At 40.9% G+C, this 15,721-nt stretch overlaps 1 protein-coding gene across 3 annotated transcripts in view; it reads left to right on the top strand.

Moving 5' to 3' along the window:
* Window positions 1-15,721, top strand: part of RBMS3 (RNA binding motif single stranded interacting protein 3) — a 580,573-nt gene that overhangs the window by 401,936 nt on the left and 162,916 nt on the right. For all 3 annotated transcript variants that reach the window (XM_030551002.1, XM_030551001.1, XM_030551000.1), the window contains one exon: window positions 1,190-1,269. In XM_030551002.1, coding sequence (XP_030406862.1) covers window positions 1,190-1,269 — 80 coding nt within the window. The remainder of the gene's footprint in view (window positions 1-1,189; window positions 1,270-15,721) is intronic.

Genomic DNA, 15,721 nt, shown 5'->3' on the forward strand with positions numbered 1-15,721 from the left:
TTAGTACACCCCAGAATAATACACCTCTACCCCGATATAATACGACCCGATATGACACGGGTTTGCATATAGCGTGGTAACCCCGGGGCTGCGTCAGCAGGGCTTAGGTGGCGATTTAAAGGGCCCAGGCTCCCCACAGTGGCTGGAGCTCTTTAAATCACCGTCGGAGCCCTGCCACCACTACCCAGGAACTCCGGCAGCGGGGCTTGGGTGGCAATTGAAAGGGCCCGGGGCTCCCCACAGCCAGAGCCCTGGGCTCTTTAAATCACCGCTGGAGCCCTGCCGCCACTACCCTGATATAACAGGGTTTCACCTATAACGCGGTAGGGATTTTTGGCTCCCAAGGGACCGCGTTATATCGGGGTAGAGTTGTATTAGCCTTTTTTTTGCAAATGTCTGCAGTTGTTGGCTTAGATTCAATTTGTGATCCACTATTACCCCAAAATCCTTTTCTGCTGTACTACGACTTAGCCAGTTATTTCTCATTGTGTAATTGTACATTTGATTTTTTTGCTTGTTCTTCAATTTGTCCAGGTCATTCTGAATTTGCATTCTGTCTTCCAGAATACTTGCAACCCATCCCAGCTTGTTGCCATCTGCAGATTTTATAAACATGTTCTCCACCCCATAATCCAGGTCATTATTGAAAACTTTGAATAGTACCACATACATGACAGACCCACTAGATTCTTCCTTCCCATTTGTCTGCAAACCATTGATAACTGCTCTTGGAGTAGTTTTAAAAAAAAATCATGCACCCACTTTATAATCCTGAATTATTGTCATTTTACTCCCCTTCAGTTTTAGCTTAGATCCTGTATATTCTGCACATTCTTTGGGGGCATTTTGGGTGCATCAGAAATTTGGGATCAGGTCCTTAGCTTTTTCAAGAAGCATTTGACACGTCCTTGTTTGAGATGCTCCCTAAGACTCAAAAGCAAGCTGTTCACTGCCAGGGTTCCAGCCTGCATGCCGCCAGGAAAAATGCTGCAATGCTTGATAGTGGCAAGTTCTCCTTCCTAGCTAACACCGTATTGTAATGAACTGCTCCACCTGCAACTCTACAGAATTCAGCAAGAGCTGCTTTTGAGATTTCTCTCGACATCTGTGTCGGGCCTGCCTTTGCTGACTGCACACTTTCATAAAACTCTAATAATAATTGCTTCCCCCTCTCCCTTTTCTTTTCCAGAATGGAGTCTACAGAAAAATGTGAAGTAGTAATTCAACATTTTAATGGCAAATATCTAAAAACTCCACCTGGTGTACCAGGTAAGTGTTTCCATTTCTTCTTCACTAAAATAACATAAACATTCCTGAGGCATATTAGCCGATTTAGGTTATAGGAATGCTGGAGTACATGCCGAGAGTTGCAATATTATAGGTTTGCTGTTATGTCCCCCCATCTAAGCAGGCACACATGGTTTATTATGAGCAGTGATCATTGTTTGTTTATTTTTGTTGTTACCCTCCAGTCCTCATGGAATTTACAATGTTGGCCCTGCCCTCGTTAGTACTAGATGAGCATTTATGTATGACAAAAAAGAAGTGTAAATAACCACAGCAATAATTTTTACTGTATAAATTTTCCATTTTTATTGTATGGATTTTGTTTGAATTTCTCAATTGGGGCAGAATCCAGATAAATAGTAGTGGTGTAGTAGCATTTTTGTTCTCCTCTGGACTCTCTCCAGTTTGTCCACATCTTTCTTAACTTGTGCTGCTTGCAGCTGGACACAGTACTTCAACAGAGGCCCCACCAGTACCAAGTAGAGCAGAGCAACTACCTCCTTTGTCCTACAAACACTCTGTTAATACATTCAAGAATACCTAAATACCACACTTTTTTCTGATTTATTTTTTCCCCCTAGTTTGTTTTACTCTCCACATTTGACAACACATTAGGTGAAATCCTAACCTTATTGCAATAAGTGGCATAACCCCTATTGACTTCAGTGGGGTAGGATTTCAATATTTGTGCATAGTCAGTTTCACTATTGTCAGTTTCTCCTGTTGCTTGTGTGAGTCTCTCTTAGAAGAGGGGAGACTAAAATGTAGGAATACAACAATTGGTAGAGGATCTCAAGAGTATTAGTAATAGCTGCAGCTACTATAGATTAATTTATTTAAAGTTGCCTGTATTTCAGGTTGTCACTGTCTCCTTAATAACTTCAGCTTTTAGGGTATCTACATAATACATGATTTTTGTACTTATCTTTTGTTCTTGCAGTGACTCAATTAAATTTCATCTTTTCTGTTAGATGCAGAAAATTTAGCATCATCGTATGTTTTCAGTAGCATGTACATGCCACATATAAGGCTCTGATAATGGGCCTCATATGCCTCTCTGGCAGCACATATGGGAAGTAAAGGAGTGACAGTGTTCTCAATGTCCAGTTCCACTGGTGCAGAAGCCACATAAAGGTGGCATATATGACTCCACGTTGTCTCCTTCTTCTCAGCTCCCAAAGGTGGCAGATGGGGAGTGAACGATGGGAGAGCAAGTGGTCATAACACTTTGCAGGCCATGCCATCTCCTGAAGCAGGTGGAATCAGGAGTGATTCAAAGGTTCTCAAACCCACTTTTCCAACACTACCTGCTCCTGCACTGTGCTTTCCCTGAGGTTTTTTTTCCTGGATTTTCTAGCTACTTTCCCATTCAGAATGTTTTAAGGTTAAATAGAAAAAGGTACTGACTTCAGGGTTTGCCTTAGGGAGGTGAATACTTCCTGTTGATAAATTAAGGATATTGATGATGACCACAATGTGGAAAAAGAAACTGAGAGCTGAAGACATATAGTAGGTGCATTACCATTCAGCTGTGGATGTTTTAAATAACTACTCATTCATCACTAGCCTGCATAGCAATGTATAAATTGTTATGGCTTGATTTTGCTAATTTCATTTAGATATATTTGTCCAAGGAATATAGTCGAGTTGGAAATAATACATAATGTATATAGGTTATATATACATTCAGACATATGTAATTTCCACCATAGCATTGTCAGATACTTCATTTGTATCTGCTTTTCTTCAGAGCCAGAATGACCATATTGCAGGAGTGATCAAAATGCATCTTATAGGCCTAATTAGGCCTACAATTATACAGTTTGGTTGGCAGTCACCCTCATTTTTAATGAAAAATTGCAGCATGCAAAAACTACATGTCTTGTCATGGAATCATAGGTGGCGAGTTACATTCTTTTATGGTGCCCGGGCTCCAGGAATATTCAGGGGTAGGGGCCCTGCTCCACCAATATTTGGAGCTGGGTCTCTCCCCGGGCCCTGCCTGGAGTGGGCCCCTGCCCCCGCCTGCCACCCCTCCTCCCACATGTCTCTCTCCCTCCCCCGCCACATCCCTGCCTGAAAGAAAGAAGCACGCACCTCTCCTGTGCCTGCTTGTGCTGCCAGTGTAGCACATACCTACACTACACCGGCTCGCCGCATCAACTGCTGTCTGCTGCCCCAGGGCCTTAGTGCCCCCCCCCCCACTGCTAATGGCAGGGGAGGCTGCCCTTTCGCCCTAGCCCTGAGCCTCTCCAATGCCCCAAACCTCTCATCCCCAGCCCTCATGCCCCGCACCCTAATCCGCTGCCCCAGCCCTGAGCCCCCTCCTGCATCATGAACCCCTCATCCTCAGTCCCAGAGCCCTCACCCCTGCACCCCCTCCTATCCCCAGACTCCCTCCCAGAGCATGCACCCCATTCCCCTTTCCACACACCCACTCCTGCCCCCAAACTCACTCCCTCTGCACCCCCTCCCACCCCTAAACTCCATTCCTCACCCCCTCCTGCACACCCACCCCCTGCCCCAGCCTGGAGCCTGAACTCAGCACCCAAACTTCATCCCAGGGCCTGCACCTTGCACCCCTCCTGCACCCTAATCCCCAGCCCAGGACCTGCACCCCAGACCTCCTTCCCCCACCCAAACTCCCTCCCAGAGCCTTAAGCAGGTGGGGGCAGAGTTGGGGGGGGCAGGTTCTGGGCACCACCAAAATATCTACAAACCTGCGACCCATGCATGGAATGATACATCTTGGTCAATATGGCCTCTGCTCAGATCAAGAGGGAGCACAGTATGCTGGAACCTGTAATCTCTACAGGCTATACTTACATTTCATTGCCTTCCTGCCAATTGATAGCACATTGAATACCCTTGCCAGTCAGTTTCCTTTTGGGAGAAACCAGTGATATGGAATATTAAGGGTTTTTTAAATTTTTTTACACCATATATGCTAGTCCTTGAACAGAGGTGGTCACAAACAGCATGCAGGCAATCCTTTCAGGAATCTCAGCCAAAATCTAATGCTCCTATTTCAGGAGCAACTCTGCCCCCAAATTTGACTCTTGCATAAAAAACCTCTACATCACAAAACTAGCAACAATGCAGCATTTCTTCAAAGACTGAGTAGTGCTAGCACAGTAAGCAAATGAACTCTGGCAGCACTACCTTGTGACTGCCTTCATACCAACATTAACAATCAATATGAAAACTACTTTATGCAAATTAGACACAGCTGTCAGGATCCTAGCTTGTTGTCGGTATCATCATCTGTTGAGCAGTTTAGAAATCACTGTCATAGTCACTCTGCTGAGTCTGAGTGCTTGACAACACTGTTTCTTAGCTCCTAGTTCTGCAAAGACTTACGCAATATGAGTAGCCCCACCATACTTTCTGGGACTACTCAGAGTATGTGAAAGTAATTTCATGGGCAACTCTTTGCAGGATCAGCATAGTTTTCTAATGAGTTTTCTTGTTTTGAGATGTTTCTTGTTGTTTACTACCATTAAACTCTTTCTTATACTTTGCGTGTTTCCTTACATGGAAAACAAACAATATGCTAATTAAAAGACAGTTAACTGCACAACTACTGTATACAGTAATTGAATGATGTGATGTTCATATAAATTATAGTAAAATCATCTCCATGCACAAGTATGTAACTTCTAACACAAGCTATAATATTCCATTTTATGGACTTCTCTCCTTAAAGTATTTGCTGACAGTTTTTCTGATCCAACTGATGTAGATAATCTGTTTGAAACATGGCAAATGATAGATTGGTGCTGTATCACATTAGGGGAAAAGAAATATATACCAAGGCCTTACTTTTACCATTTCTTCCTGTATGCATACAATGGGTTGCAATACAACCCTATCTAATATCATAGCTACACCCGATGGAAGCATTGGGAATAGCAAGGACTCTGTTAGTGCAGGGTTTCAGTCACTATAACCCCACACACTCTATAGGCAAGTTTCAGAGTTAGTCAGGACCAGCTCACACATAGGAAAATTAGATATAACTACAATATTCTTAATTAATTTAACCCTGTGCCTGTATTTCTTCTATTGGTAGCTCTTTCTGCTTGATAGAACATTTAAATGAATGCAGCTGATAGGTTTCCACATTTAAACAATGGTAAATTTTGCCTTTATTGAGCCAAAAAGAGCTATCTAATAGAGGATGAGAGTTACAGACAAAGATATTTTTCTTTGTTTTTAGTAGTCATTAATTTAGATGTCGAACAGGAACAAAAAAGGGATATACAAAGCAATAAAAGTAGGGCATACAGCAACATAGGAATCTTGATGAGATAGCATATTTATCTGTATTTCAAGCTGATAAAGGGGAATTGGATTTAAATGATCATGACTTGTTCTGGTCGTTCAGCTACAGTATATGAATCAAATCTTATTTTCCAAAAGAGAATTCCCATTTGAGAGAGTTGTTTGATATGCTTTCTTCTTGTTTATCCTGATCTCAGTGGTCATTTAGTTGCAGGGGTCAGATAGGAAGTGATTTCTCCAATGTTTTAAGAGTTCTCATCTGCGTACCATTCATTTCCAGGTAAAGAATATTACAATTTATGAAAGAGCCAGTTAGAATCATGAATAATTTGACTAATTTCATTATGCACTAGACCACCTAGAAGAATTCACTCTATCCTTGTTAGATAGAGATTTTCTATCTGCAAACACAGTTGATTTGGAATGATCAGTTTCATCGATTCACATAGAGTGAACATTTCAGCATAATTTTCAAAGCAAGGTGCTCCCATGATCCATATTTAAAAGTCAGTTCTGCTGTATCCATTATTACATTTCTTAAGAGCTCACAGAACAAGTATGATCTTTTGAATTAGGAAGATATACATTTTTCCTTTCCATGCCAGTAATATTAGTTTGCTTTTTACCTACTGCTAAAAAGGTTTAGTCCAAGCTTCTTCGTATTCACATAGTTTCTCATCACCGCTTCTAGTCAATTTATATGTCCCTGTTATAAACCTGTATTTAAGCCTTTCGGTAAAGATAGAAGCATTTTGCTTTATGCTCCCCCTAGCAATTGCTTATCTTCCTGCATGGAGACGCAAGGAGAATCAAGTCTCCTAGTATACTTGGAAAATCACAATCAGAGTTTGAAAATTATCCTTCCAGCAACACAATCATTGGCATACAAAGAAAATCAGCTCTAGTTATTGTGGTGACCTCTTTATGAATGCCAGTTGAAAAAAAAATGAGGAACCTGATAACATTAGCAGAGATACGTCTCCATGTTTCTTGTTAAACTCAACTGCTCAAACAGTCATGTGATTGCTAGAAAAAATTAGCCTATCTGGTTAAGTTTAAATGCAGTTGATTCAGAATTTTCAATTGGATTCCTAGCAGCTTAACAGAGATGGCACAGAACTGAGCAAATCTCATGTGTTGGACCACATCTCCTCTACCTCAAATTCCCTTTACTTCATCTTCTAGTTATCCATAAGCTTTTAACGAATACCTCATGGGTTGTTAATCCTTGTTAATACTCTCGCAGAGGTGTGTCTGATCTGTGCACTTTTGAATACAATGCACTCCCAACCTGTACGTTCCCTTGGCATATGAGGTTTCGTAACTTCACCAGAAGGAAAAAAAAAGTTTCATATATAAGACCCAACTTCTGTGCAACTCTTGTAAAGTAAGGAATGATCCATTTGAACAAAGCTAGGAATAGACCAGTGTCAATCATTTAAGTGTTCTGGCCACCAGTCCAGGAGGAAGGTGTAAAGTACCATGCCCCACAAAGTACCACAAAGAACAGGCAGACAGGGTGCCATGAATGGCACATGTCTTATATGTATTCAGGGCTAAAATACCTTTTGTTGCTTGATTTTCTAACTTCAGTTGCCATTTATTGTCTCATAACAAGTTGCACAGCTATGCAGTTGCAGATCCAGACTGCTCTGTTTCATCCCAGTGCCAGCGAAAAGGATGTTTTCCTTCACTTCCAGGCTCTTCACTGGGAAGACTCATAATACCTAAGTAAACTGAGCAGTGCTATGTCTGTTAGTAAATCATTCTTGCAAAGGGTGCTGCTGTGTCTAACCCTTTAGAGCCTTTCCAATCCAAAAGGACTTTCTCAACTAACAAAAATGTGGTGATGTCGAGCCTTAGATATTCAGTGCGAGACACTTGAGTACTGCAGAAATAATTAGTTGATATCATTATACTTCTTCCAGACTGAGAAAAAACCTGCAAACTCTCTGTATTTGACAGGGTTCACATGAATTCCATCAGTACCCACAACACCTTGGATTATTTTATTTTCCATCCTGTCCAGTAGCTTGGCAGTAAGGCAAAAAGTTTGGTGTTGGCTAATTTTGAATTGTCCAGGACCTAGTGGACATTACAGAGATTATCACTCCAGGTTCATGTGTACAGCCTTGAGGCAGCCTTGGCAGGAGTCAAGAAATGAATGAGTAAGGGAACAAATCTACATGCTCAATAAAGATGTGACTGGACAAGAGCAGACTGGAGCCATGCTTGTGGTGTGGGGTAGCTTGCACTGCATCCATCAGTGCTGTTTCTCTCTCTCTCTCTCTCTCTTTTTTTTTTAACAGCTGTTAATGATATTTCACTTTACGAAACAGCTACATTTTCCATCAGCAAGGAAATGAGTTGTCTCTTTCTATTGACAAGTTTGGGTACAGCTTTTAGGGGAAGATTTTCAAAGGCACAAAGGACCAGGGCCGGCTCCAGGAACCAGCCCAGCAAGCAGGTGCTTGGGGCGGCCAAGGGGAAGGGGCTGCACATCCGGCTCTTCAGTGGCAATTTGGCACTGGGTCCCTCACTCCCTCTTGGAGCGAGGGACCAGCTGCCGAATTGCCACTGAAGACTGAAGCAGTGGTGGTAGAGCTGCTGCAGATCGCAATCGTGGCTTTTTTTTTTTTTTTTTTTTTTTTTTTTTGCTGCTTGGGGCAGCAAAAACCCTAGAGCCAGCCCTACCTGAGCCCCAAAGACTGGAGCTGGATCTTGGGTGTTAGGATCCAGGATTTTGATTTGAGCTCATCTCTAGTGCTTCATTACCTGACTTGTTTCCATATTCTTATGGCTCAATCCCCAACACCACAGGCTTTTGGGCAGCTTTATTCATGCAAGTTGTCCCGCTGATTTCAAAGGGATGACTCACTTGAGTAAAATTACTCAAGTGTTTCTACGATTGTCCCCGTAACACCCAATCAGACAAAAAATATTCATGTGAGTAACTTTAACTAGGTGAATAGTTCAGAACCAGCTCTAGGCACCAGAAAACCAAGCACATACTTGGGGCAGCACAATTCCAGGGGCGGCATTCCGGGTGGCTTTTTTTTTTTTTTTTGCTTGGGGCGGCAAAAACCTAGAGCTGGCCCTGCACAGGACTGTTACATGTCCAGCTCCCAGTACCCTTTGCACCTCTGAAAATGTACCTCATAGTCATTGGGCTTGTCCACACAGTGCTTAAATCTGCACCAGAAGCATGTAAATTTTAGTCCTCACAAGTGTGTCATGCAATAATTGGCCTACGTGGACTCTACTGGCATGCACTAAAAGTTTCCTGGCATGCGCTGAGATAGTGCAGTTTGAAATGGGATTAGACTGATGTGCGCTAGGGAACTTCTAGTGCGTGCCAGCCTCATCCATGTGGGCACTAGTGCAAACTAAAATGTATATCCCACGCACCCTCATCCCCAGTGCAGTCACAAGCACCATGTAGAGAAGCCTCTTATCTCTTTTTTTGAACATGTTCAAGGGCCAAGTAAGTCACTTTTATAACTCTCTGAACTTTGCTTTTTGGTTTGGTTTGTTGAGGAAGCTGTCCTGAGTGCAGTGACTATCCCCTACAACTGCCTCCATTCTGGTACATCACAAAGCTTTGTAGTAGTTACAGCACTTCCTTAGTTTAATTTTCCTTGCAAATATTTAGGGTCATTAAAAGCTTAATGTGGTCTGAGTGGCATAAACTACAGATCCAGCTCTGGAAAAATCCATTAAGTATGAAATGATATTCGTGAAAGTGGGGGAACTCTAGAGAAGAGCCCACACTCTGGTTCTCCCTCTTTGAAACAATGTAAACTACCAATTACTATTATTACTAAATTTAATGACAGACTACATTGATATCAGAAGAAGAAAAAAATAACTATTGTCATTTTTGAAGCACCTCTATTAATAGCATTCAGCTAAACCAACATTAGTGCCAGATTATCTACTTCCTTTTTTAACCTAGGCAGAAATTGTCCTAAGCAATCGATAGCTTCATATACCCCATCTTTAATAATATTTACATTCTTTTGCTTTTTGACCACAAGATCTTTGCTTCACGTTCTAAATGGTAGTTATTGACCAGGATTCTCTCCATCTTCTTTAATGCTCAGTTGTTGCTTTTCTTGTTGAGGCTGGAAACTTCTTTTGCCAGGGTAAAACAGTTAATCTTGTTTTCCACTCCTGTGTCAGTTTGAATATTTCTCTCTGGTCAACTCATGGCTTCTTAAAACCTAAGAATAAACTCAATTTATTTCATCTTTGTTCTGAAGAAGTAGTCTTAGCATGTGGAACCACACATGTAAGAACAATATCTTTCCTAAGGATGAGTGAATAAAACAGAACACAATATTCTAGTTGAAGGCTAGCAAGTGTATTGTGCAGTAGTAATATCACTTCTTTTCCTTTTCCTCTCCCTCAGTGAATTTCATTGTGTCTCTTTGTGTATGTGAATAACACATGGCATTTTTTTAAAAGAACTATTGCCTTGAGGAGTTCAGACCACTTTACAAAGTTAGGTAGATGTAACTAACAACACCTGATGTGGAATATGATGAAGAGATGGTTGTGACTTGCCTCAAATCACATAGCAAATCAGCAGTCCAGTTGGGGACAGCACCCAAGTTTCCTGGCTCCCATTACTATGCCTAGTCCATCAGACCGCACTATGAATGGTGGTGCATCTATGCTCTGAACTGACGTATATCCTGCAGACTTATATAATGAGCAATAAGAGTTCAGTTAGAGCCCTATCGATATATAATACATCAGCAGCGCAAAACAGCCAGAACACAGCCCAATGATTGAACGTATAGTTTGGTTTGCAATTAGTTTGTAAAAATTTTCTGAGTGCTCTGAGTTCTCTGAATGAGATCTTAGATTGTAAGTGGCAGGGTCCATCTTTTAGTTCTGTGTTTGTACAGTGCCTAGCACAGTGAGGTTCTAGTCCATAACTAGTACTCATAGGTACTACAGTAATACAAATAAATAATTTTAGTGCCATTAATATTGTTGTGGACGTTTGAAACAAAGGTGTTACATTTTCCACTTTGCTGTCCTCAAGAATGATCTGTATTCCAAAACAAAATAATTCCGTCATTTTTTATACTCATTTCCTTTAACACATATAATCGTAAGATGATCTGAATTTGTTACTTTGTCTACCTTCCAGCATTTGTTTTTTCGCAAACAGCTCCATTGTTATCTGCTGAGTACAGTGTATAAATCTTCCCCGACTGTATCAAAAAATACGATCCCTGTAAAGACAGTGGCAAAATAACTGTTTAACAAATTTTCCATTTCCTTATCCACTCTCTGCAATTCCCTACTGTCATTTTTATCTTTTACTTTCTATGCATTATAAATATATGTGCAGAACTCTTTGTTGTTAGAAGAAATTTCTTTTTCATTTTGAGCCCTCTAAACATCCTTTACCTGTCTGCAGTTTGCGATATTTTTATAGATCTCACAATCCCTGTTTTTGTCAGATGGTTTATAATTTTTAATTCTTTCTACTTATTTTTTATAGTAAACCTTTCATCCTCACATAACTACAGTCTCCTCATGTGATGCATGGCTAGAAAGGGTTAAACAGCCTGCAAAATAAACAACCCTCAAATGACATGTGGAGGGATAATGTTTGTGTATCTGCATATGCATGAGTAGGGTCAATGATGTAATCAACAGTCCCTCTCTATGCTGTATTCTGATAATTCACAGGTCAAAAGAACATCCTATCATTTAAATGAATTGTAAACATGGGATAGCTCTGTATTCATCTTTCTTTGAAATGTATAGCAAATAATCTGTGAATGGTGGAGGAACAAGTAAATTGCCTTATGTTAATGCCTATAGCTAAGCAGGGCTGGCTCTAGCAATTTCGCTGCCCCAAGCACGGCGGCAGGCCGTGGGGGGCGCTCTGCCGCTCGCCGGTCCCACGGCTCCGGTGGACTTCCTGCAGGCATTTCTGCAGATGGTCGGCTGGTCCTGTGGTTCCGGTGGAGCTGCTGCAGGCGTGTCTGCGGCAGGTCCACCGGAGCTGCCCGCCGCCCTCTCAGCAACTGGAAGAGCACCCCCTGTGGCATGCCGCCCCAAGCACGTGCTTGGTGCGCTGTGGCCTGTAGCCAGCCCTGTAGCTAAGCACTGGTGATGGACCTCTTTAGAAGTCATGCTAATTACCTTTTGAACTCCAACTTGTCAAAATACACGAAATTGTATAAAAGATCCTTGGGTTCTGATTCTGTCATCTCAGGTCTGCTTAGGCTTCATCAGGGAAGTTTGAGTCACAAGACTGAGGTCCCAGTTATGCTGGTGCGCCCCGAATATGATATTTGGACATGGACTATAACCTATGAACTATTTCCAAAAGAACTCTTTGCAACTACAAAGCTCACCATCTCTGCTATGAATCTGAATCTTAAGAATTGAACTCCTGTATGTATATTGATCTTTTAACCATACTCTCTCTTTTGTTTTTTAATAAATTTTAGTTTAGTTGTTAAGAATTGGCTGTAGCATGTATTTGGGTAAGATCTGAAACATCCATTATCCTGGGAAGTAATGTGTTCAATCCTTTGGGATTGCTAGAACCTTTTCTTTTATGTGATGAAATAAGATTTACCTAGATGGAGGCCTGAGGCTGGATCACTTTAAGAGAACTGTGTTGTTTGCACTTCTGAGTAACCAGTAAGGTTAATAAAGCAGCTGTTTTATGCTGGCTTGGTAAATCTAAGTCTTGGAATATCCACCAGCTTTCTGCCCCGTTCTTTGCAGTTCACCCTAAATGAGTGACCACAGCTGGCTCCCCACCAGGAGCCCGATCACACCTCAGTTGCCATTTCTCCCGTGTTTTGAATTGGTTGAGCATCGTTTGCAGTATCTCCAATTTGTTCCTACTTTTGGACCATAGATTTCTAAAAGGTAGTGATTTTGATTCTGATCAAAATTATGTGGGGCCATTATCTTGCTCTCAAAAGCAGTTTTCTTAAAGTCAAAAAAATTGCGTTGCTTCATAACTTTGAGTATTTCACATTTAACTAAGTTGTTTTTGATCACTGAATGAAACAGGCTTCTCCACCTTCAACTCAGTTTTTCATCTGTGATTCATGGTTATGTTTCTGTCCACATATCCTTCAGCTGGCCCTACTTTGTAGGTACTAATATAGATTACCTTTTGTTTTCAGGGTTGTATTGGGTACAATAGTAAATGCTTCCTGTCAGAACTGTCCAGATCCCTACACAGATTCACACATTTGTCATTTCTAACTCTCTCTGTTGTAGGAATGTATGTAGTTTTAGGTCAAGAGATATTTTGAGGGGGGAGGGGGAGAACTTGTTCCGCCACTAAATGACTTTTGCTCCCTTAAGACTTGATCCTGCTCTCATTCAATTAAAAGGGAAAACTCCCATTGACTTGAATGGTGCAGGATCAAGCCTCACTTATTAGACAACTCTACCTAGCGCTCACTCAGCTTGCTATTTGTACAAACATAAAGTGTACATATTTATAGTTTGGGTATTGGAATGCTCCAATCATGCGGGTTGTAGATCAAACTCTATAAGAGGGAAGATGTGTACACAGCACTCCTAAGAATATGTTCTTCTGCCTTAAATTTAATTGTTACTCATTGTTATTAATGATGGGCAAATCTCAAAAGGTTTGATATACTTGGTATTTCTGACCTTTTTTATAAATACATTTCCTTATATTGAATCTGGATCTGAAGCATTGCCAGGAAGTGAATACCTCTGCCAGGCTTTCCACTCTGTCTCCCTTTGGCCAGAGCTTTTTATTGCCACATGTAGCTACACAGCACAGTGGCAAGTGTGGACACAGCGTGATGAACGCGTGTAGACAAGGCATAAATTACCACAACTGCCTTGGGCTACCCTATGGGCCACAGCAGAGCCCAGAATCTGTGCAGCACTGCTGCTCTGCCTCGACACGTTCCTCCTGCCCCTTGCTCAGCTCAGGGGGGGCCTTCAGGGAACAGTCCTTTTGGCTGATTTCCACAGTTTCTGTGCCAGAGAAATCCTCTCCTGCCTCCCAGCAAGGCTTTCTGGGTCCCTTTATGCTGCGATGGCTCTTTTCACATTGCAAAAAAAAAAAAAAAAAAAAAAAAAAAACGGGTCTAGAGTTGGGATGAGACTCTTATCCATTGTTACTTATGCAAAGTAAGATGAGCAATAGTATAACTCTTGTTATCATACTAGTAGCCTGCTGCTTAATTCCAGCCCTCTGGGCAGCACAGCATCACAGAGAAAATCCTTCAAATTGAAATTATGCAACAAAAGGGTGAGAGGGAACTTAGCAGTTAAATACATATTTTTAACATGACAACAGTGTTACAATGGTCAACAGTTCCCAACAAATGTATCAGTCCCCTTTCTTGGGCATTTCTGGTCAGGGGCGCTGGAACAATTTGTATAGTGGGGGTTGCTAAGAGCCATCAAACCAAATTGTAAACCCTGTATATGATGGAAACCACTTCAAGGTAGAGGGTGCAGCAGCACCCCTAGTGCCAGCACTTATGCTTCTGATATGTCTTTTTTTGTTTTACTGGCTGCATTTCATAAGATCATAGAAAGATCTTTCCTAGATTCAGTTACTGAAACTTGAAGGTTGAAACAGCCTATATTTTCATACCACAGCCACTGTGTCTGTGATGTTTTTACAGTTTACTCTAGAATTATGTAGTACTCCTGAATGTGAGAGTCCTCAAGGGAGGGCGGAAAGATGCCTAATGTCTAGTTCTTCATTCTCCTTACTGTTAAATTATATAAAGACAGTGCTCTATATTTATTTCTCCCATAAAGTGTCTATTTGTAATTGCCAAAGAGATGGTACTTCCAGAATCAAAAACTTTTCAGCAAGGCCTGATGCAGTGAACATAATATGTATTGTCTAACAGTATGCTTGTATGGACACTATAGGATGAATAGTTTCCTGAGGCCCAGTTCTGCCAACCATACTCACAACTAGAAATGTAATGAACATTGCACATTTTAGCAAAAAACAAAAACAGTTCATAAAAATGTTTTGTTTTTTACTGGTTCTATTCATAACGAGTAACAATTCAGCAAGTCTCCTTACTGATTGCAATGGGCCTACTCCTGAAGTAAATTACTACTCTGCATGAGTAAGGTCGCAGAATCAGGTCCTACATTTTACTCTATAGCCTTTTTTTTTTAAGTTAAAATATTGTAATTTCTGGATAAAGCCTGAGGTGTTTTAGAATAAAATTATTATTGTGAGTTCTATAAAAATATTATCAATAAGCTCTTTTTAAAAAGAGAGTACGTGTAGTCCATTGGCCTAACAATAATGCTCTGTATTGCCAAGCACGGGACCTATGTCTGAATCTCCATCTCAAGGCTGTTAGAGAGTAAATATGCTGTGAAGGCAGAGTGATCAACCTTGCTCCATTTAAAGGTGACTCCTGTAGAAAATTAAGTTGCAAGTGTTGAGAGAGAGCTGAAGCAGTAGATGTCCCAGCATTTTAGGTTTTTGAAAGTAGTCCACATAAAGCAGTAGTACATGTACTATGAAGACCTTCCTTCACTAATATGGGATCGATATAACTGGTCCTCTTCATTTCTAATTCTTCACTTGGCTGCCAGAAGTGGCTCCTATGTAATACAGGAGAAAATGGGTTGGATTTTCTATGCTCTAACAGGATATGGTATATTCTTCTTTATTTAAGTTAAGCGATGTATTGCACAATTCCCTGGATGCATTCTAGAATGTTTTCACACCTCCACTGAGGCATCAGATATTGTCCAAAGTTGGAAGCAATAGAAAAGCTAAAACAAAAGTCAAACCTACACTATTTATAGCAGAGACTGTGGCCTGTTTAATGATGATCATTCACTCTGGAGACTTCATTGTAGTAAGACAGAGATAGTAGTGGTCTGTGCTGTGGTCTGATCCTATGAAGCTAATTCCCATGTTTTTTACGACTCTAATGAAACCTTCCTCATGGTATTGACTTCTTATCAATACTGTAATTGCTGTTGTTTTCTTTCTCTTTTGAATGATCTTTGACTGTATCAATGTTTCATCCTCCTTTGTTTAATGTGAAAAAGATAATTAAATATCCTAATGCAGTTTTTTTGTAAGAGAAGTGATGATAATGCTGATATATTTGCTGCTTTCCAGTTT

Source organism: Gopherus evgoodei, chromosome 2 (genome assembly GCF_007399415.2).
Source record: "Gopherus evgoodei ecotype Sinaloan lineage chromosome 2, rGopEvg1_v1.p, whole genome shotgun sequence".
NCBI classification, from domain to species: domain Eukaryota; kingdom Metazoa; phylum Chordata; order Testudines; family Testudinidae; genus Gopherus; species Gopherus evgoodei.